The sequence below is a fragment of the Marmota flaviventris genome, chromosome 4, assembly GCF_047511675.1.
Source record: "Marmota flaviventris isolate mMarFla1 chromosome 4, mMarFla1.hap1, whole genome shotgun sequence".
Classification (NCBI taxonomy): domain Eukaryota; kingdom Metazoa; phylum Chordata; class Mammalia; order Rodentia; family Sciuridae; genus Marmota; species Marmota flaviventris.
In genome coordinates, this window is record NC_092501.1 from 167024306 (window position 1) to 167046211 (window position 21906).

General features: G+C 62.0%; 1 protein-coding gene across 4 annotated transcripts in view; it reads left to right on the forward strand.

Moving 5' to 3' along the window:
- The first annotated feature begins 6122 nt into the window (after nucleotides 1-6122).
- Nucleotides 6123-21906, forward strand: part of Tmem255b (transmembrane protein 255B) — a 29973-nt gene continuing 14189 nt past the window's right edge. For 2 of the 4 annotated variants that reach the window (XM_071611666.1, XM_071611668.1), the window contains exons 1-3: nucleotides 6123-6253; nucleotides 12510-12652; nucleotides 15997-16059. In XM_071611666.1, coding sequence (XP_071467767.1) covers nucleotides 6205-6253; nucleotides 12510-12652; nucleotides 15997-16059 — 255 coding nt within the window. In that variant the 5' untranslated portion in view covers nucleotides 6123-6204. The remainder of the gene's footprint in view (nucleotides 6254-12509; nucleotides 12653-15996; nucleotides 16060-21906) is intronic. The other 2 variants (XM_071611667.1, XM_071611669.1) reach the window with 1 other exon arrangement.

Consider the following 21906-nt stretch of genomic DNA (forward strand, 5'->3'; position numbering starts at 1 on the left):
CACAGCCTTCTAGCAGAGTGCTGAAGCCCCATTAATCTTTAAAGATCCGAGGCTGAGGGTGCCTCCAGCCTGCCCCTGGGCTGGCCTCCCACCTCCATGCCGGCAGGTGGAGGCCCCTGCGCGCCCCCCCCCCCGGCCCTGGCTTGCATTATTCAGGGGTTATTTGGTTTCAGGAGGAGTCATGTTGGACTCCAGCCCCCCAGGATGGGTGACAGCTGAGCCAGGCCAGGCCCACGGCGTCTCGGCGATGACTGTCCCTCGGGAGGGCAGGGCAGGGGCCCTCAGGTGCATCTCACGCGCTCTCTTCTCCACGGCGGGCAGCTCACGTCTGCTCTAGAGTCTCACAGGCCCTGTCTTTCAAATCGACCACTGCAAGGGCCCCACAAGTCCTCCTGCCCTAGCCGGGGAGACTTGGCCTTGGGCCGGGTTGTCTTGAACGGCCCCGGCAGGAAGTGCGGGCTGACCCAGGGCATCGGGACAGACTCACTCACCTTTGACTGGGGTCTGGACAGCACCAGCTCACATCTGAGGAGAGGAGGAAAAGGTGCCATTCCTTGCCCCCGGGAACCTCTCCTATGAACAGTGGGGTCTCTGGGAGCCTGAGACTCGGGGGTGCCCATGATTCTCTTGGCTCTGCGCCTCTTGGGAGCTGTGCCCACTCAGCCCTGACCTCCACGGTCCCAAACCAGGCATGGTAGGTACACCAGTGATCCCAGCACCTGGGGAGGCCGGGGAGGAGGACTGTGGGTTGGAGACCAGCTTGGGCAAGTCAGCAAGACCCATCTTAAAGATGTCCCTTGAGCCATCCAGTGAAGTCCCTTAGCCCCCAACCCTTAGGCCTATCTGCCACCTGTGCAGGTTGCAGGGGTGGCTGGTCATGGAGCCACGTCCCACACCCCATCCATCACCTCCAGAGAGAACTCACGGGCTCCTGCCAGGGCTTCCCAACAGCCCCCAGGTGACAGATGCCAGGCTGGCGGAGGGAGAGAGGGAGGCGTGGGGTGGGCACTTGGGACCGTGCCTGTTCTCTCTGCTAGCCTTCCCTGCAGACTGCTCGTGGGATGGTGGGCTCCCCGCTGTACTGGGACTGCTGCGGTCTCTCCGCTCCTGTGTTTTAGGGGAAGCCTGCACAATCCATCTTCCCAGTGACCCTAGTATCTTGCACACAGAATCTCAGGAGAGACTTTTTGACTGAAGGAAAGTCTAGATCCAGGTGAATATCCACTTTCCCTCCTGGAGGGGCAGTGCCTCGAGAGTCAGACCCACCTGGCTCGTTTCCTACGTGGTCAGCTGCTCGGCCTGGGAAAGGCACTTAGTCCTGGGCACCTCTGGGCACCAGGCGAGCAGGACCGTGGAACAGGTGCACGCAGTGTGCAGCCCGTGGAGGCGCTCGGTCAGGGCAGGTCCCATCTCTGGAGCCCGTGGTGCCTGGTGCCTTCTGAGGCCCGGGTTGAGCTCAGCCCATGTCTGGGTGTGAGGAACAGGTAGGAGTCGGGTGTCGGCCCCTTGCCCTGTGTTCATGGGAAGGCTGTCAGGGGGGAGCCTGAGGTGCGCTGGAAAGAGGGCACGAGGAACAAGAGCCAGAGCCCACCCCACCCCTCTATTTATTAAGAAAAAGACATCCAATAGAATATTCCACCCCAGTAAGGGCAGGGATAGTGTTTCCAGAGACGGGGGTTGGGGGGCAGCCCAATCCCATTGGGTGACGCCCAAGACCCGAGCTGAGGCACTTCCTTGCCCAGTGAAGGAAAGGCCCACTGGCCTCCCGCAGCGGGCGATGCCACGTCGATGCCCTCATCACTCAAGGCTGAGGGGCGTGCCTGGCTCATGTGCAGGTGCATGCCCGTCCCTGCCATTTACCCAGGCTGTGCGCAGACCACCGCAGCAGCCTCATCTCATCAGTGCCTTTTGGGAGAGCTGGATCCAGTCACACAGTTAAAACACCCAGATCCCAGACTGCAGCTCCCTGAGGAGCGGGCTGGCGGCAGGCCGGAGTTGGCTGAGGCCACTGCCCGTCCGCCTGGGGCTCTGGCCGGGCGTGGGAGGAGGCTCTCGGAGCATCTGCCTGCAACCTCTGGTTCCTGCCACACCAGCTCCCAATGGACACGAGCTGACAGACAGACAACTCCTGGGTCCTCAGACTGGGAACTGGGCTGGCATCTTCTCAAAACAAACATGAGAGCCTGTCCCTCCCAGGAAGACTGCGGCAGCACTGACCCAAGGGCCGCACGGCCGGTCTCAGGTGGCAGTGGGGATTTGGGAAAGCTTGTTCGATACTGTGAGCTTCATAGCTGCCAGTAATCCTTTAAGTGGCCAGTGCCTGATACCTCACAGTCGTGCGTGGGAACAGCACCATCCCAGGAGCAGGAGGGTCTGGCGGGTGTCCACACACAGAAGAAAAGTTACTGGGGCTCTCAGAGTCCACCGCCATCGACTTGGAAAGCTGTGGCTGTCTCGTTTGGGTGTCCAGAAGATGTGGGTTAGGGCTCTTCAGAGAGACAGGACAAATAGGATTAGAGCAGAGACATGATCAGGCGGCAGGCGGGAGGGGATTTGCCAGGGGACTTGCCTCATGTGATTCCGGAGGCTGAGAAGCCTCACCATCTGCTGCCTGCAGCCAGAGGCCCAGGGAGGCATGTCGTGGGGCAGGTCCCAGGCTCAGAACCAAGGCACCGGGGGATGATTCACAGGCTGAGGTCTCAGGCCTGGCGACTCTGGGTGCTGTCAAAGGCTCGGAGTCCAGGGCCCAGCCTCGGGGATGAAGCCGCCCCAGCTCCGGGAGGGTGGGCAGCCTCTGCCCTGCCTGGTTCTGCCCAGGCCCAGTCTGTCCTGTGGGTTGACACACAGAGGCTCACCCACATGCACGCCACGCCGTCGGGCTCTCAGTACTGCCCACGTCCCCCTGGTACCGTCCAGCCACACCACCCACACAGAGGTGGGCCTTCTCTCCCCCTCTTGTGCCAGTCTCCTCAGGAAACCCTCCCAGACAGGCCAGAGTAAGGTGCCAGAGCTGTCTAGGTGCCCCCAGTCCAACTGACCCTGAAAGCAGCCATGGCAGACACCAGAACAGCAGGCCGTCAGCCTTCCCCGGCCCAGCCCCGGGGTTGTGAGAGGCCACATCACTCCATGCTTCGAGGAACAGAGACACCCGCTCACCAGCGTCCAGCTGGCCCTGCTAAGGCCGAGTGCTCCTGGCAGGGAGAGTGAGAAGACAGGTCCTGGCAGAACACCCAGTCAGAGCTCGGCATCAGGGAGGACACGGACGCAGCAGCTGCGCTTGCGGACATTGGTCAACACGCCCAGGGAAAGGTGGCCGGGTGCAGGGTCATCCGTAGGAAATGCTAGAACTTGCAGAACAGCCCGAAAGCGGGTCCTGGGAGCCGGGGACAGGTCTGCAGAGGAGGCCCAGGAGGGGACACAGCGCACCACCCGATGGCACACCTCCAACCTGTGACACTTGCACGGCAGAACTGTGCGGACCTGGTGTCAGAGCACCTGCGACACCCAGGTGTGACGTCCCGCGGGCAGGATCCCAGAGGGGCTCACTCCTGACCCCTGAGTGGCAGTGACGTCCCGGTCTTCCCAGGAGCCCACAGTCCAGGGCCGCTTGCTCTAACCTGGCTGCCAACGGGGCCAGGAGACCATCAGCGGTGCCTGCCTGCCCCACCCCAGGCCCGTGGTCCGCGCCCAGCAGGCGGGGGTGGGGCTGGACACGGTCACTCTTGCAGAGGGGCTGGCACACACGCGCCACGCCGTCAGGCTCACAGTACTGCCCACGTCCCCCTGGTACCGTCCAGCCACACCACCCCACGGCCTCCCCGTCCGAGCGAGTGCCCGTGCTCTTCCGTTCCGTGGACCTCCTGGGTCCCCGTGGCACTCACAGGGTGGGACCAGAAGGCGTGTTTCTGAGGCCCGTGTCGCAGGGGAGCACTGTCCTCCGCCCTAAGTTTGCTGTTGGCTGGGAGTGGACACTGCTGTCGGCTCCGAAGTCACCCTGCTCTGGTGGGGCTGGGGTCCTCTGGTCGTGCAGGGCCATTCCTGTGTCTATGGAGACAGCTCTGCAGCGTCAGCCTTCGTTCTGTTGTGGAGGTCAGTCACATGGGCCAGGCCTGGTGGCCATTTCTGGACACCTGTTCCCTGAGGGCAGAATTCCTTCACGTATGCCCACTCTGGCTGGCTAGCGTGTGCCCTGTGCCCTTGGCGTTGCACCCTTGCACGTCAGTGAGGGTCCCCTCCGGGGGCTGCGCTGTCACCCTGGTCCCCTGTGGCCTCTGCAGGCCTCACTGCCTTTGGTTCCCCTCCTGGTCAGGCCACCTCCCTGCCCTGGGACCGGGACCTTGGAAACCGGTCTCTGGGCCCTTGTGCTGCCCTCTGTCAGGCCCCAGGCCCACCCAGGAGGGCTCGGGCCTTGCAGCTCCTGGCTCGGCCTCTGGCCTCCCTGGGCTCACATCCCAGCCTCATCCTCCTTGGGCCCCTGCATGGGGTCCCCAGACCCAGGCACCTGGGTGGCTTGTGGCCATGGGCCTTGGAGACTGGGCTCAGGTGTCCCATCTGAGGAGGCCCACTTGGGCCACCCAGCAGTGCAGGTGTGGCCCTGTTCCACGTCTGGCCCCTGCCCACCGCCGTCCGCCCCAGCATGGCCTTCCAGTCTGCTGCACTCGGGGGTCCCGTTTCCAGAGCACGTCTGAGACTGGCGGGGTGCAGAGCGGGGCCTCTCCACTCGGTCCTGGAGGCCTTCTGGGGGACAGTGTCCCAAGCGGACACGTGGAGAGGGACCAAGGGTGAGACAGCAGGCAGAACCGGAGGCTGGCCTTGCTTCCCAGCAGTCCCACTCCAGAGGCCCCTTCCGAGGTCGGCCCCCAAGGCCCCACCACCTGGGCTGAGACCCTTGCAAGGGCCACCACCTCCCCACAGGCAGCGCACAGGGCCAGGCTTCCCGCGAGGAGGCCTAGTGACCACAGCCTGCTGAGGGTGGTCACTCCTGTTACTGCTCATCTCCATGTGGGAATCCGCTCTCCCTCCACTCTTCCAAGTGGCCTCTCCCACACAGGGTGGCCTGGCCGCTGCTGGGCAGTCGGTGGTAGCACTGTGCTCTCCAGTGCACACGGCTCTGGGTGTCCTCTGCCCCTGACCACAGGTGCTTTAAACTGTAGCCACCCCGTGTTGTAAGTGTGAACCAGGGTGTCCCCCTGCTGCTGTGTCCCCGTGCTCACCCCTCCTGGTATTGTCCTTGCAGGTGGTGTCCAGTGTCCACTGACCAGTGCTTGGTGTGCACCTCCGTGTGGGTGTGCAAGCTGGCCACCTTCGCAGTGGCCTGTGGGGACAGCAGGGCATGATCAACATCACCCGGCTTCCAGGTTCCTGCTCAAGGGCCCAGGTGGACTCAGGACCCCTCTGCTGTTCCAGGGCAGCAGGGCCTGGGCCTCCTGTGTGTCCTCAGGGAGGGCTGAGGGCCTCCCAGGTGGCTGTGCCAGGTGTGTCCCCAGCCGTGGGAGCTCCCACACCTTCGTGCTGTGACTCGGGACCCCAGCTTTGTGGCAGCAGCAGCAGGAGAGAGGAGCGACTGCCGGGCAGTCTCCAGGGCCGTTCCTGATTACGGGGGGCATCTTCTCAGGGGGCTGGGGCTGCCTAGGGCCTCGGCTGCCAGACAAGTGCTCCACCAGGGACCAGGCCTGAGCCCTCCCAGACAAGTGGCCTCTGTGCAGGCCCCTGTCCAGTAAGCCCTCCCTCTAGCCCCCCTTCTTCCCCACAGCTCCAGGGCAATGGCCAGGAGACGGGGTGTGGGGGTCAGTGGCTGTGAACCCCGGCGTCCAACACAGTCCTGTGCAAGCAAGGACTGTGCTGCTGCCCAAGGCCCTGTGTCGGGGTGCAGGCCAGGAGCGAGCACCCCCGTGGTGTGCTCCTGAGGGGCTCTGCTCCCCACCCGCACCCTGGGCAGTGCACGCTCCCACTGGCCAATGTCCAGCACAGGCTGGAGCAGAGTGGTGGGGGGACAGACGGGCGGGGCGGGCGGGAGAGAAGGCGGAGGGATGCAGAGGGAGGGGGGAGAGGGAGGGAAAGAGGCGGGCCGAGAGGAGACTGGGCCTGACGGGGGCAGTGCTGCCGGCGGCTCTTCCTGCCCCACTGTGGCCACCATCTGCTGGGCTGCTGCCCAGGGTGAGCGCAGGAGCAGCCCCTAGGGCATTGGCTCTGTGCGCCCCCAGGATGCCGTCCGCACCAGCGCCCGGGCCTCTGGCTCTGCTGGACACCACAGGTGAGCGGGTGGTGGGGGGAGTCTCCTGTGAGTCTTGAGGGGTGGGCAGCGAATGTGGGGCCAGAGGGCTGGGTCTGCAGGTCGCACCAGGCCAGCAGAACAAGGGAAAGACGCTGGACCCAGGGGCCTGTGCCACCTGCCTCCTCGGAGTTTGGCTGCTCAGCCCTACCCCTCCCTCCCTCTGCCATCCCTCCTTCCTTCCTTCACCTTTCTCTCTCCCTCCCTCCCTCCCTCTCTCTCTGCCACCTGGGATAGCAGGTCACATGTCAGCCCTTTTTATTTTCTATTTAGAGACAGGGTCTGGCTGTTACCTAGAGCCTTGCTAAGTTGCTGAGGCTGGCCTTGAACTCATGATCCTCCTGCCTCAGCCTCCTGAGCCTGGATGACAGGCGTGGACCACCGCGCCTGGCTTCTCAGGCCTGGGCCCCTCCATCTCCTAGCCCCGCCCTCCCTCCCTCCCTCTCCTCTCTCCCCTGGGCCTTTCCTTCTGTCTCCTCTGACTCTGTCTTCCTGTCTCGCTTCCCCTGTTACTGTGAAGAGCAGACAGACTTCAAATGACCCACCCGCTGCCCCTCTGTTCCTGGGTCCAGTGTGGCTGGGAAATGCTCCTGTTGAGGAAGCAGGCCAGGAACGCAGTGTCAGGAGGCGCTTGGTCGGGGCACGCCCTCCCAGCCACTGCTCCACTTCAATTCACGGAACCTCAGATCATCCTTGGATTTCCGAATCAGGCAGGGGGGCAGCTGTGGAACCGGGCTGGACAGGGAAAACAGGAAACCTGGTGCAGTGGCTCCCAGGGGCTCTGCCAGAGGTGGCCAGGGCTGTCCTGCAGGGTGCTCTTGCAGGACAGAGGACAGGGCATGCTCTGGGAAGAGAGGGCTGTGCTGGAGGCAGGGTGGGGGGTGCAGTGTCAGGGGCTCCACCCCCTTCAAAAGCCGACCAGCAAGAAGGGCGGCTGCTTAGCCTCCGTGGTGCTTGGTCTTACATCTCTCTCTGTTTTCTCATTTAAAATGTCTTTACTACAATGAGAATGAAAAAGCGCAGGAAGTATGTTCACAGGAGAAACAGTGCAGAAAATATATGCAAATGATAAAACGGCAAGGAACTGGCCTTTCCAAAGTGACAGGTCTCCACCGATGACCACACCTCGGACACTGGGCAGCGCAGCCCTCACAGGTGCTCCTGATTCCTACCCACGTCTTTCCTTTGCAACGTCACGTCATCATTCCTTCGTTTTTGCCTGAACACGGTTCCAACTGCTCTTCAGACCTGGGTCTTTAGTCCCGCTTTCTTATTCTGCGTCCTTTCAGTTTTACAGGGTGTGAGGATTCCCTGTGAGTGCCTGGGAATCCTCACTGGCCCTAGTCTGTCTCAGCGCTCTCCCCCCCCCCTCCCCCTCCCTCCCCCTCCTTCCCTCTTTCCTCCTCTCCCTCCCCCTCCCCTTCCCTCCCCTCCTCCCTCTCCCTCCCCCCTCCTCCTCCCCCTCCCTCCCTCCCTCCCTCCCCCTCCCCTTCCCTCCCTCCCTACCTCCCCCTCCCCTTCCCTCCCCTCCTCCCTCTCCCTCCCCTCCCCTCCCTCCCTCCCCCCTCCTCCTCCCCCTCCCTCCCTCCCTCCCTCCCCCTCCCCTTCCCTCCCTCCCTACCTCCCCCTCCCCTTCCCTCCCCTCCCCCCTCTTCCCTCCCTCCTCTCCCCTCCTCCCTCTCCCTCCCCTCCCCCTCCCTCCCTCCCTACCTCCCCCTCCCCTTCCCTCCCTCCCTACCTCCCCCTCCCCTTCCCTCCCCTCCCCCCTCTTCCCTCCCTCCTCTCCCCTCCTCCCTCCCCCTCTCCCTCCCTCCCTCCCCCCTCCCCCCTCCTCCCCCTCCCTCCCTACCTCCCCCACTGATCTCCGCTATTCACTTGTTGCTCTCTGAATCTGTGCCTCCTGGGTGGGTGTAGGTGCTGAGGTCCAGGCATCCAGGCAGGAAGGTGAGGGCAGCCTCCCTCCTGTGCCCTTCAGCCCCTCCTTCCTACCTTGCTGCTCTCTCCTGTTTTCCTGGGTACCACTCCCACCCAAGCACACCCTCCCTTTTCTCTGGTCCCTTATTTCGCTCTGGCACGTATCAGACATCTGCCCTTGCTTCACGCGGCATGACGCTCTCCCGTTCCCTCCGTCTTCCAGCGGGTGCCAGGGCCTCTCTCTGTGGCTCAGTAAACCCCTGTGGCACACATACCACGTTCTCCTCTCTTCTTCCGTGGACGGGCACCTGGGCTGGTTCCGTAGCTTGGCGCCTGTGGACTGTGTGCTGTAGATGTCGATGTGGCTTGTCCCTGTGGCACGCTGCCTTAGGTCTTACCGTGCCCACCAAGAGTGGACAGCGGGGTCACGCGGTGGTTCCTTTACTAGGTTTTTGAACCTCAAAACGAAGGTGAAGAGCGGATGAAGCAGGCTCCGGCCCCCGGGCCAGGGAGGACCGGTGGTGGGGGAGAAGCAGTCTTGATGTCATGTTTTGGGGAAGCTTCTTTTTAAAATCCAGGCTGGTTGGTAGGTTTCAGAGACCTGAGGATCTGGCTTCCTTCTGCAGGCTCCACGCACACTCCCCGTCTCTGGGCCACACCGCATCTCCCAGGGCAGCCAGGAGGCCCAGGGCAGTGCTCTGGGCTGTGGCAGCCTCTGGGCACCATGTGGAAGTGAGGGCCTTGGTAAGGGTGCCCCGGCCCGCTCCCACCTGCAGGAGGCTGTGCTGTTTGGCACCGTGGCCAGAGGTGGCCAGGCAGGCCTCCCTCCGTCCCCACAGCCTGAGCTCCACAGACCAGGCTTCACTAAGGCCATCTCAGCGCCCAGGCTGCTGGGGAAGTCGGGGACAGTGACAGTTGGAATCTGCCCCCTGCTCAAGGCCTGGCTGTGGCCACCCCACTGCCCCTGGCCATTTGGGGCCTTCCCTGGAGGCCTCCCGCTGCCTCTTCACAGAGGCACCTTTCCCAGATCCTCCGTCCCTGGCCGCTCAGTTTCCCTGGAGCAGGACACTCCCCCAGGCCCCGGCGCTGCTGCCCACGTGCAGGCAGCCTTGGCACCCTGGGGCCCAGGCAGCCAGGGCTGCAGTGCTCATGGCCACGGGCGGCCTGCAAATGGCTGTGCTCAGTCCGCAGAGGGAGCGAGGAGGGAGTGACCAGGGAGCACGGCAGCGTGCCTGCAGGTGACATCAGGAAGGCAGGAATGGTACTGCAGTGGTGCCAGGGTGTCGCGAGGGGGCGAAACTGTGGCGTATGCAGTCGAGGGGAGAAATAAAGAATGTCCTCGCGCTACTGCCCCTGTCAATGCTTTATCCACTCAGATCACTCAATACAGTTTCACTCTATAGGTTCTTAATAAGAAAACGACGATCCTTAATGCTAGGCACTGCCATGGACATGATCAGTTCACAGCAAAAAGTTCTAGATTGATTCTAAGCACTGCAAACACACTTGATCATGACAGGCTCAGGACAGACTTTCCCTCTGCGTGCCAAGTCCAAAAGTCTTCAGCCTTAGGCTCTAAGTCCAGCAGATGCCCACCTACTCAGACCGCGGTGACCAGGTCCCGAACCAGGGCAGGCTTTTCCTGGCGTGGAGTGGACGGCCGACCGGTTGGGGAGAGGGTCATAGGGAGAAGCTGCGGCTCTCACCAGGGTCCAGACCAGGCTGTGGAGTCTGAGAGCAGTGAGGATGGCGCAGAGGCTCAGGAACGATGACCAGTGGTGGGACGTCAGGTCCTCCTCAGGCCTCCAGCTCGAGTGCCCCCTTGTTTCGGGTGGCTGAGTCCCTGTTCATCAGCTCTATTATTTATTCTAAATTTGGGGGCTTTTGACCCCCCTTTCAATCCTTATCAGCTACCACTGGATTTCTCAGTGACAGCATTTACCCTGGGGTCAGAAAGTCTGGTCTGGTGCTCTCCCCCGATCTTCTTGCCTTTCCCTCTTGTCAGGGAGAACAGCCTGGCAGGGGCTTCCCTCTCCTAACCAGGGTCAGGGGAAGTGACTTGTCTGAGGCCGTCCTGGAGGGCTCTGTGGCGTGCCTGGCGAGACTGCAGGTGAAACTGGAGTTTTAAAATGGAGCTGCCTAGGCTCAGGCCTAGGGCCAGCCTCACACAGGGCAGTGCCCGGGAGGGGCATCCTTCAGGTGCAGACCTTCCAGAGCGCCAGGCGTCCACCCACACCGCTTCAGGGCCATCGGGGCTGGTGGTCTGTGGCCTTCAGGGCTGGTGGTCAGTGACTGGTGGTGCTTCTGGTGTGAGGCTGCCCTCCCGCCTGTGCATGTAGGGTACAGAGCGCCTTGGAGAGAGCCCTAGACTGCTCTCCTCCCTTCCGTACCAGTGACCTGGACCAGACAGTGGTGGGTCAGTGTGGCCCCCTCTCTGCGCCTCGGCCTCCTCACTGTGAGCTGCGGCAGGGACCCCTGCGTGGGGAGCCTGTGCTGCATGAAGAGTGGATGGAGCAGCTCCAGCCCCCAGGCCAGGGAGGATGGGTGGTTGGGGGAGAAGCAGGCATGTGCCTGTCTTGCTTTCCTGAGTTGTGCAGCTGTTAGGATTTGATTCGGCTACAAGTATCTGGCACCCACACAGAGGTTTACAGTCCAGGGATTTCCACCTGGTGGAAGTCTGGAGGCAGCCACTCGAGGCTGTCCTGCCCTGAGTGGCTTCCATCCTCAAGTCCCTCGTGGTCCAACATGGCTGCAGGGCTCTGCCCTCATATTTGTATCCCAGGAAGCAGTCCCAGTGGAGGGAGAGTCTGAGGAACAGCCCTCAGGATCCTCCTGGAGGTACCCTGAATCCCCTGGCTGAGCTGCTGCCTGTGCAGAAGTGTCTCTGCGTGTGCTGCCTGTCAGGCCAGCAGCCAACAGGGCAGGCTGGGGCCGGGCAGCCTCAGCCACTTTCATCGCGGGCCTTGTGGGCAACCTTTCTCTCGGTGACCCTGAGCTTCTCACCCGAGGGGCAGCCCAGATGCTCCCAGCCTCAGGCGCCATGTGACAGTGGCCCAGAGGGCCTGTGGGCAGGTGTGTGGTCCGAGTGCAGCGCCTGATCGATCCGGCCCAGGCCCAGGGCCAAGCTTCCCGTAGGTGAGGCACTGAGCTAGCTGCCCACGGGGCAGGAGGCTCTTCCTGCATGGCCAGTGCTCAGGCAGCCTGGCGCGCAGTAGGTGCTCAGTGAAGGGCTGGGTGTGGTTGCTGCTCCGTGGGCCACAGGACAAACGTCCTCAGGGCGGCAGGCAAGGAGCCCAGGACACCAACCCCCCTGTTGCTGGAGCCAGCCACGCTGGGCCCACTGCGTGCCACGCAGCCAGGGCAGGGAGCGGTCCTGCCTGGACAGCATCCGTGGGCACACTGTGGCCTGTCCAGGCAGCAGGAGCCCAGAGGACCTCACACCAGGGCCCGAGGAGGGAGGGCGGGTGGGAATCAGGTTCCCATGATGCCGCCGTCCCCGTGGGTCCTGCTCCCCAGTGTGGAAGGAGAACACTAGAGAGACCCCTGAGGCTGCCCATGAAGCAGGGCTTACTTAAGAGGGGTCTAGGTGACTCTCCTGGGAGGGGAGGGGCCACAGCTGCTGTCCTGGTGTCCCCAGGAGCGAGGTGTCCTGCCTGCTCACATGTCCCGGGCTTCCTTTGCTCTGCTGCCCTCTCCCCTCCTCTCTGTCCCTCCTGTTACGTGACCAGGCCAGGAGTGCCCAGGGATGCTCGGTGGGAGGCCCAAAGGTGGGAACCAGGTGGGCTGAGGGGAAGGGCAGGGTGGAGCAGCCCTGGACACCTTAACTAAAGGCCTTATAGCTCCCTGTAGGGAGGGGCAGCTCCTGGGACAGGTGACCTTGGCCACAGGTTGGAGCTGGGGCAGGTTCTGGATCAGGGTGGAGGAAGGGCTCTGAGGGAGTTCACATTCAGTCCCTCAGGGGACAGTCTCCAACTTCCAGACGCACTCAGAACTGGCCTCCCTGGTCCGACTGACTCGATTTACCCATCTGAACTGATGCCTGTCTAATTCTGGCTTCACCAGGACAGGAACTCACTGCGGTACAGCAGGGGCGGAGAGGGGGCAGTGCCAAGGGTCTGGGCTCGGGAGGCCTGGGGACAGTCAGGGCCTGGCCTGTTGTTGGCGATTCCCTGTGGGGGCCAAGGTGCTCCCTGCTCCCGCTCGGAGAAAGGCGAAGGAGGTGAGGGTGGGCATGTCTGGGAGGTGGCCCAGGTCCCTGCCTGGGTGGTGGAATTGAGGTGTGCCTGCCGCTTGCCCTCACCAGCCTCTCTGGTCCTCTGCACAGAAGGGTTTGCCAGAAGGAAGAGGACCTCCCTGTGGTTTGTGGGCTCTCTGCTCCTGGTGTCTGCCCTCATACTGACCATCGGTCTTGCTGCCACCACCAGGACGGAGAACGTGACCGTGGGAGGCTACTACCCAGGCATCATCGTGAGTCCCGGGTCCGTGGGGAGGCAGAGGGCAGGTCTTGGTGTGTCCATGGGGGGCGACCGTCCACACCAGCTCCACAGAGAGCTGGAGAGCCTACTGGTACTCTTGCTGGGCAGGATGACCCCCAGTGACCTCCATGCCCTACTCTGAGACAAAGACCAGTCATGGTTGCTGGTCAGAAGACCTTAAGACAGAGTGCTGTCCTGCACCATCCAGGTGGCCTGGGGGTGACCGCAGGGTCCTCAGGAGAGGAGGGCAGGTGGCGAATGTGGAGGAGAGCCATAGCCCAGGAGTTGGGAAAGACAGGGGCCTCCCTGGAACCAGGAGGGACCAGCTCTGACCCCAGGTTTCATCCCACACGACTGGTACCCACCGGCTCCCCTGGGAAGATGGGCAAGTGCTTTGAAAGCTTCCTGCCAAGAGGCCAGCACTGAGGGTTCTGATGTCATGCCACACTTGGGAACAGGAGGGCCATGTGCTGGCGCCATCTCTGCCCACTGAGACATCGAGAGTCACATAGAAGGTCGCAGTGGCCTGCGACCCCAGACCAAACTCTCCAAGGAACTCCCAGGGGTGACTTTCACCTGCTGATATTGGTGATGAAAGTGGCCCCAGGGCCTGCAGCTTTCCGTGACCTCGGCTGACTGTGGAGCGGCTCTGGGCCTCAGTCGCACAGGAGCTCTTCCTGAACAAAGCCCTGCCCCAGAGGCGTGCTGGCCAGATTCAGCAAGGCTGGCTCCTGCTTTGGACAGCTGGGTGTGCTCACAGCAGTCGCTGCATGCTCCCTACCTGCTGATCTAGCCGTGGCTGTTGCACCTTTGTCCCTTGTGCATCCGTGTCCCCTGTGCACCTGCATCCCCTGTGCATCCGTGTCCCTCTGTGCACCTGCATCCCCTGTGCATCCGTGTCCCCTGTGCACCTGCATCCCCTGTGCATCCGTGTCCCCTGTGCACCTGTGTCCCCTTTGCACCTGTGTCCCCTGTGCACCTGTGTCCCTTGTGCATCCGTGTACCCCTGTGCACCTGCGTCCTCTGTGCATCCGTGTCCCCTATGCACTTGCATCCTCCTGTACATCCGTGTCCCCTGTGCACCTGTGTCCCCTGTGCACCTGCATCCCCTGTGCACCTGTGTCCCCTGTGCATCCGTGTCCCCTGTGCACTTGCATCCTCCTGTGCATCTGCGTCCCCTGTACATCCATGTCCCCTGTGCACCTGCGTCCCCTGTGCATCAGTGTCCCCCTGTGCACCTGCGTCCCCTGTGCACCTGTGTTCCCTGTGCATCCGTGTCCCCTGTGCACCTGCGTCCCTGTGCACCTGTGTCCCCTGTGCATCCGTGTCCCCTGTGCACTTGCATCCTCCTGTGCATCTGCGTCCCCTATACATCCATGTCCCCTGTGCATCCGTGTCCCCTGTGCACCTGCGTCCCCAGTGCATCTGCGTCCCCTGTGCACCTGCATCCCCTGTGCATCCCTGTCCCCCTGTGCACCTGCGTCCCCTGTACATCCATGTCCCCTGTGCACCTGAATTCCCTGTGCATCCATGTCCCCCGTGCACCTGTGTCCTCCTGTGCACCTGCATCCTTGCATCCGTGTCCCATGTGCACATGCGTCCCCTGTGCATCTGTGTCCCCGTGCACTTGTATCACCTGTGCCTCCGTGTCCCCTGTGCACTTGCATCTTTCTGTGCACCTGTGTCCCCTGTGCACCTGTGTCCCCTGTGCACCTGTGTCCCCTGTGCATCCGTGTCCCCTGTGCACCTCCATCCCCTGTTCACCTGTGTCCCCTGTGCACCTGCGTCCCCTGTGCACCTGCGTCCCCTGTGGATCCGTGTCCCCTGTGCACCTCCGTCCCCTGTGCACCTGCATCCCCTGTGCACCTGCATCCCCTGTGCATCCGTGTCCCCTGTGCACCTGTGTCCCCTGTGCACCTGTGTCCCCTGTGCATCCGTGTCCCCTGTGCACCTCCGTCCCCTGTGCACCTGTGTCCCCTGTGCATCCGTGTCCCCTGTGCACCTCCGTCCCCTGTTCACCTGTGTCCCCTGTGCACCTGCGTCCCCTGTGCACCTGCGTCCCCTGTGCATCCGTGTCCCCTGTGCACCTCCGTCCCCTGTGCACCTGCATCCCCTGTGCACCTGCATCTCCTGTGCATCCGTGTCCCCCGTGCACCTGTGTCCTCCTGTGCACCTGCATCCTTGCATTCGTGTCCCATGTGCACATGCGTCCCCTGTGCATCTGTGTCCCCTGTGCACTTGTATCACTTGTGCCTCCGTGTCCCCTGTGCACTTGCATCTTTCTGTGCACCTGTGTCCCCTGTGCACCTGTGTCCCCTGTGCATCCGTGTCCCCTGTGCACCTCCGTCCCCTGTTCACCTGCGTCCCCTGTGCACCTGTGTCCCCTGTGCACCTGTGTCCCCCTGTGCATTGTTCAGGACTGTGCCTGTACCATTGTCAACACAGCAAGCTCTAACAGGTGAAATCTCACGAGGTCCTGCACACGGGCCCTCTTCCAGCCTCTGTCCTGTTCCCTCGGGCCTTGGAAGTCAGGGCCAGTGGCTGTGAACATGCACCATCCCAAGGTTTTTGCAGACACCAAGACAGCTCGCATGGCGGAGTTTTTGTTTCTTCGCAAGTTTCACTGATTTAACGTTTTCCTCCTTGGAGTTGCATTCGTAACTCTAGTGGGCATTTCCCAACTTCACTCTGCCAGCCGCACACGTCCTGGGCATGAACCAACTCTGTACTGACCAGAAGGAAGTTAGCTTCAGTGCAGGCAGGCCCCGTGCTCTGAGGGGCAAGGAGCTGGCTCCCACTGAGCCGCACGCGAGGCCTGCCCCAGGTACGCGGACGCAAGTCAATGCCGTTAACACACCAGCTCCTGAAGGCTCCCCAGGGACAGGTCCCTCTGAGCAGAGACCACAAGGCTCCTGTGGTCAGTCCCGGAGCAGGCAGGGGCGGAAGGCTGTGGAACTGCAAAGCAGGGGAGCCACCCCACGATTAGATGCTGCCGCCTCCTTCCAGCCTCAGGTGCCATGGAGACCAAGGTCTGCAGGGTCAGTGTGCATTTATCCAGTGGCCACAGAAGTGCCAGGTTACACAGAGGCTGTCCACCCACAGCTGTCAAAGGGGTCCGGAAGAGCCTGCCCCTCTCTCCACATGGTCTGACACTCCCACCTGTGAGCTGTGAGCAACCTGGAGGCTCTGGAGGGTGGAGCACCCCCTGCTCCGCCCAGCTGGGCCCAGGGCCTGGCTGCCCTCTGCCCCGGGTGCAGTGCCAGGGCTCTGGGTGGCACAGCCTGCATGTTGCATGAGGCTGACCTGACTTCTCTCTTGCTTTTTCTCGGCTCTCAGCTGGGCTTTGGCTCTTTCCTGGGAATCCTTGGCATCAACCTGGTGGAGAACAGAAGACAGATGGTAAGGCATGCCCACTCTTCCCGGAGACCGGAGCAGCTCCGGCCCCGGGGAGGGTCACAGCCAGCTGGGTTCTGATGAGAGGTCCGCCTGCACAGCAGCCCTGGGCCCCGTGCCTTAGTCCGGGTGAGGCAGAGCCGCACACTGGCTGGGGGCTGCACCGTCCTCCAAGGCCAACTTCTTTGCTTCCATTTTTAAAAAGCCTCTTTATGAGAAATAACCCATAAATGCACCCACTACACCTCCAGGGTCCCTACTGCCCTCTGAGACATAGGCGCATCCCCCCCGTCATCATTGGAGCATCTTCATGCCAACAAGAACCCGAAGCCTTCAGGTTCTGCCCACACCATCTGGCCCTAGCACCCGCTGACCACCTGGGGCCACCTACCCTGGGTTTTCACGTCAAAGGTGACGTAGTGTGCCGTGTGGCGTTTGGTGTCTGGCTTCTTAAATCCAGCATAATGTTCTCAAGGCCCACAGCTGTGGTTTCGAGCCCCGCCCCCTACCCCTGTGGTGTCAAGGTCCCCCGTGCTGTTGTATGAAATCCCCATGCTGTGGTGTTGAGGCCCCCCATGCTGTGGTGTCAAAGCCCCCCATGCTGTGGTGTTGAGGCCCCCCATGCTGTGGTGTCAAGGCCCCCCGTGCTGTGGTGTCAAGGCCCCCCATGCTGTGGTGTTGAGGCGCCCCATGCTGTGGTGTTGAGGCCCCCCGTGCTGTGGTGTCAAGGCCCCCCATGCTGTGGTGTTGAGGCCCCCCATGCTGTGGTGTCAAGGCCCCCCATGCTGTGGTGTTGAGGCCCCCCCATGCTGTGGTGTCAAGGCCCCCTGTGCTGTTGTATGAAATCCCCATGCTGTGGTGTTGAGGCCCCCCATGCTGTGGTGTTGAGGCCCCCCATGCTGTGCTGTCAAGGACCCTGTGCTGTGGTGTCAAGGACCCTGTGCTGTGGTGACAAGGCCCCCCATGCTGTGGTGTTGAGGCCCCCCATGCTGTGGTGTTGAGGCCCCCCATGCTGTGGTGTCAAGGACCCTGTGCTGTGGTGTCAAGGCCCCCCATGCTGTGGTGTCAAGGCCCCCTGTGCTGTGGTGTTGAGGCCCCCCATGCTGTGGTGTTGAGGCCCCCCCATGCTGTGGTGTCAAGGCCCCCTGTGCTGTGGTGTCAAGGCCCCCCGTGCTGTGCTGTAGAGGCCCCCCCATGCTGTGGTGTCAAGGCCCCCCATGCTGTGGTGTTGAGGCCCCCCCATGCTGTGGTGTCAAGGACCCTGTGCTGTGGTGTCAAGGCCCCCCATGCTGTGGTGTCGAGGCCCCCCTGCTGTAGTAGGTGTTAGAATTTCCTTTCCCTTTAAGGATGAGTACTGTCCCCTGTGTGGATGTCCCAGTGGTTGTGTCCCCTGGCCAGGTGAGGGACTTCACGATTGCCTAAGTGCAAATCTCTGAGGTACGTACGTGCTTTCACTCTGGGTGTCCACCACGGCCAGGACGGCCAGGTCCTGTAGTGAATCATACTCAGTGGCTTGGGCATGGCCAGACGGTTTTCCAGGGGCCGCCCCGTTTGGCACTCCTCAGGTGGGTGAGGGCTCCAGCCTGCCCGCTGTCCTCCCCAGGGCCGCCTTGCCCTCCTCCCTGTCCTGGCTGAGGGAGGGTGGGAAGCCTCTGGCTTGGTGTCCCTGATGCTCCAACACCAACTCTGCTCCTGGGCTGGCTTCTGGAGAGACGTCCTGCGGGCCGCCTGCCCTTGGTGTGGGTTGCTTTCTTTTCCTCTGGAGTGGCCAGATTCAAGGCCCTGACCAGGTGTGAGAGTGGTGGCCTCGTGTTGCACCCAGCAGCTGGCTTCCAGGTCTTGATGGTGTCCTTCTTTAACTTGGCAAAGTCTAATTCTATTTTTTCTTTTCTTGTTCACGCTTTTGGTACCATACCCAAGAGGCACTGTGAAGTCCAGGCCTGCGGTTTCTTAGAGGGTGTCCTAGTCTCCAGGCCCCGCTGAGGCCTGACCCACACGGAGCGGGGATTCGGACGTGGCGCGAGGAGGGATGGACGCCCGCTCTTTTGTGTTCTTGCGGTTGTTCGCGCTCCACTCGTGGAGAGGCTCTTCTTTCTCTCTTGTCGAGAGCAGCAGGTCATGAATGTGAGGTTCAGCTCTGGCTCTCAGCCCCCCGTGCACACGTACTCGGTCCTCGGGCAGCGCCAGGCTGGAGGACGAGCTAGGTGGTGAGTGCGAGGCGCAGAGGCTGCGCCCTCTGGCTCGTCTTCCTGGTCGGGATCCTGTTGGTGAAGCTGCTCCCTTATGATTCCAATGGGCACAGAATCAACTGGCTGACCTCTGCAGGGAGCCCACCGGGGCTCGTAGGGACGTGCTGGACCTGGAGGTGGACGTGAGGATTGTCCCCTGGTAGCAATGTGGGAACACCAGACATTTCCCCTTTGTTTAGGCTTTTAGTTTCTTTCAGAATCTTTCTGTTGTTTTTGGAGTGCAAGTTAAATTTGGCCAGATCTCTCCCCAGTGGGCCGAGTCTCTTCAAGTCCACGTGAAGGATGTCGCCTTCTTCGTTTAATGCTTGGATCCTCCTCGCCTCTGGGTCTCGTGGGTTCGTCCTGTACCCTGTTGAACTCTGTTGCTTCCAATGGCTTTCCACTGATCCCCAGGGATTCCTGTCCACAAGATCATCACCTGCAGAGAGGAGAGTTTCTTCCTGCTCAGTCTGGCTTTGCCAAAAAAAAAATGTGGAACTCACAGGGGTAAGGTGGCCCTGAACGTGGCCACAGCTGCCAGGGCCCAGGTCTCCTGCAGACAGGTCCTCGGCCCGGATCCCCTGACAGGGTCTCACCTCTTGGAGGTGTCCTGGGCTAACTGGGCATGTTGAGCACATGTGCTGACTGCTGATCCCCTGTCCACCCTGCGGCATGGCACTATTCAGGACCTCAGCTGTGCCCTGTGTGTGCAGATGAGCTGCTGCACGGGAGCAGGCCCAGAGCTGGGCCCACGAGGCCTCAAGGGCGGCCACGGCGCTCTTCCTTAGTAGCAGGTCAGGCGGCCGTCTCCGACATAGATCAGGAGGACTGCGGTGTTTCTAAGTGTCCGGATACAGAGGAACACGGCTTTCTTGGTGGCTTTATATTTTAGAATTCTACCATAAAAATCATAAGCAAATGTGAAAGTAGACAAGAACAGAGTGAGCCTGGGCCCCTGTAGGCGAGACATGCTGTCAGCTCAGGGCCAGTCCTGCTGCGTCTCCCTCCGCTTCCTTCCTTCATCTGGAGGAACAAACCCCAGACCTGCACCGTTTCCTCTCCAAGGGCCTCCCTTTTGCTCTGCATGGTGGAATCTGGTCCTCAGACGTGGCTCCACCGTTATCTGAGCTGGCTACAGTGTCAGTCTCCAGAGACAGCCAGAGAACACCCCAGGGGTTGGGCCTGCTCTTTCTCCACTGATGGGCAGTTGCTCCTGCTGGCCCCAGGCAGCCACAGGCCATCAGTTTCACTGCCAGCTCTAGAGTCTGCCTGGTTCCTCACAGCCAGGAGGCAAAGAGAGTGTGCTGGCTGCCAACCCCCGTCCCCATGCACGCACACACGCGTGTTCACACATGTGCACGTATACACTCTCACACATGCACACGACACACATGCATGCACACTTCCACATATGTGCATGCACATGCTTCCCCACGTGTGTGTACACACTCACACATGTGCATGTATGCGTGCATGTGTGTGCATAATCACATAGGTGTGCACACACATGCTTTCACATGTGTGTATAGCACACTCATGTGCATGTGCACACAGGCTCACACACGTGCACAAAATGCTCTCACATGTGTGTTCGTGCACGTGTGCACAATGCAGATACTCACGTGTGCACAAGCTTGCACACATGTGCATGTATGTACACAGGCAAGTGTGCAGAGAGGTTGGGGTGGCAGCACACGTGCCTTGCTCCAGAGCACTCTGTGCCTCAAGCCCTCCTTAGCCTCGGGCAGCCAGAAGGGTTAAAGGGCAGAGCTGTGGGTGCAGGATGGTGACCCCTGGGAGCACAGGGAGGGGTGGGGCCAGCCTGGAGGGGTCAGGAGGGAGGTGGATGGTATGTGTCTGTGAAGCCAGTCCTGGAGGAGAGGCATCTGTGTCCCTTCTGGCGGGACTCCTGGCCCCTCTGGCCAGGGGGGTTTGGGCAGGGGGCAGTGCGATGGAGAAGGGGTCTCACATCAGTAGGTGTCCCCGTCCTGTGAGGATCTGGGGTGGTAGACCGTCTGGGTGGCTGCTGGGGACTGAGTCCCCAGACCCGGCTGCTGCGGGTGGGTTTCACAGATGTCCCTGCCAGGGCCTCCTGGACGCCCGGGCAGCAGCTGCAGAGCCCACTTCCTGAAGTCCTTCCAGTGACCCTTGCTAACGGATCTGTAGTCAGGGAGTGGCCTCTCCAGTTAGGAGGAGGACTGACTGCCCAACGCTGCTGTGGCCTGTTTGTCTGGGGACAGGGCACCCTGGACTCAGGACGGGGGCATGGGACGGCAGGCAGGCGTGGTGAGCCACAGAGCCAGGAAGGACTGGCGTTTGGTTTCTGGGTCTGTTGGACAGCAAACTCGAGGGCCCTGGGGCTGAGGGCACCTTCCCCACTGAGCCGTCCGGAGGCAGCCATCTGTCCCCACTGGCTTCCAGAGCCTCCTTGGGCCGCCTGGGGCCGGCTGGGGCCGGCTGGGCACGAAGGTGCGGGTGCCTCTCGGGGAGCTGGCTGGTTGTGCAGTGTGCCCGCTGAGCAGCTGTGAAGGAGCGCTCCCTCCACAGCTGAGCCTCAGGGCCGGGGGAGGCGGGCTCGAGGTCCACCCATCTTCAGGTCTTTCTCTGAGCCTCTGGGGGAGTCGGCCCAGCAGAACCCGGGGGGGGGGGGCTCCCGTGGGCAGTGGTTTCACCGACTGGGGGAACTTGCGTCTGGACAAGAGCTTTCTCCGCCGGAGTGACAGAGAGGGACCGTGCCAGTCCTGATGAGGCTGCAGGGAGAGCAGCATGGGAGCCAGGGGAGGAAGGGCGGGGGACGAGCTGCCCGGAGCAGGGGGCGCAGAGGAAGAGGGGAGGGCTGAGGGGGAGCCTGCCACCTGCAGCCTGGTACCTCCATCCACGGCCACACGGGTGTCACTGGTGTGGAGGGTCGAGCTGCACCTTCAGGGTCCAGCAGTAATAAGTGCTCCCAGTTTAGCTGGGACACTCAGGTGACATGAGAACAGCCCCACTGACCTGGGGGGGCTTCGCATTCTTAGCATTTCTGAGATCTTTGTCTCTTTCCACTGATGTGACACCTCAGGTCTTTCTGTCCTGGGTGACCCGCAGTGGCTCAGCTGAGCCCTGCCCAAGTGGCACTTCTGATTTGCTGGCCCAGGCCCTGGTCCTGGGTCCAGCTGCACTCAACTCCACTGCGTCCCTCTCTGGGGCCATCCTCAAGCATCGCAGCCAGAGTGGCTGGTTGATGGAGGGCTTCCCCCGGTCAGAAGCCAGCCCTGCGACGACGCGTCCACAGCCATGTCCCTGGGGCAAGGCCAGAGGGGCCAGGGCTGCCCACCACGCACAGCTGTGAGTTCTGCCACAGCCCGGGCTCTCCAGGGGCGTCCAGAGGCCTTGAGGGGAAGGAAGGTGTGAGGTGGCACAGAAGTGGACATCCCTTCACACATGTGTGCACACGTGCAGCGTGCACACACACGTGTGTAAGCAGCCAGAGGACGGTGGTCCAACAGGCCCTGGGACAATTGCAGCAGGCTGAACACTGACAAGTGAGGGGAACCGGGCACCTTGAGGGAGCCCTGCAGGAGGTGCGGGGGCAGCGGGGCCGGGCAGCTCAGCACCTCTGCAGATAGCACCGAGGACACGCTTC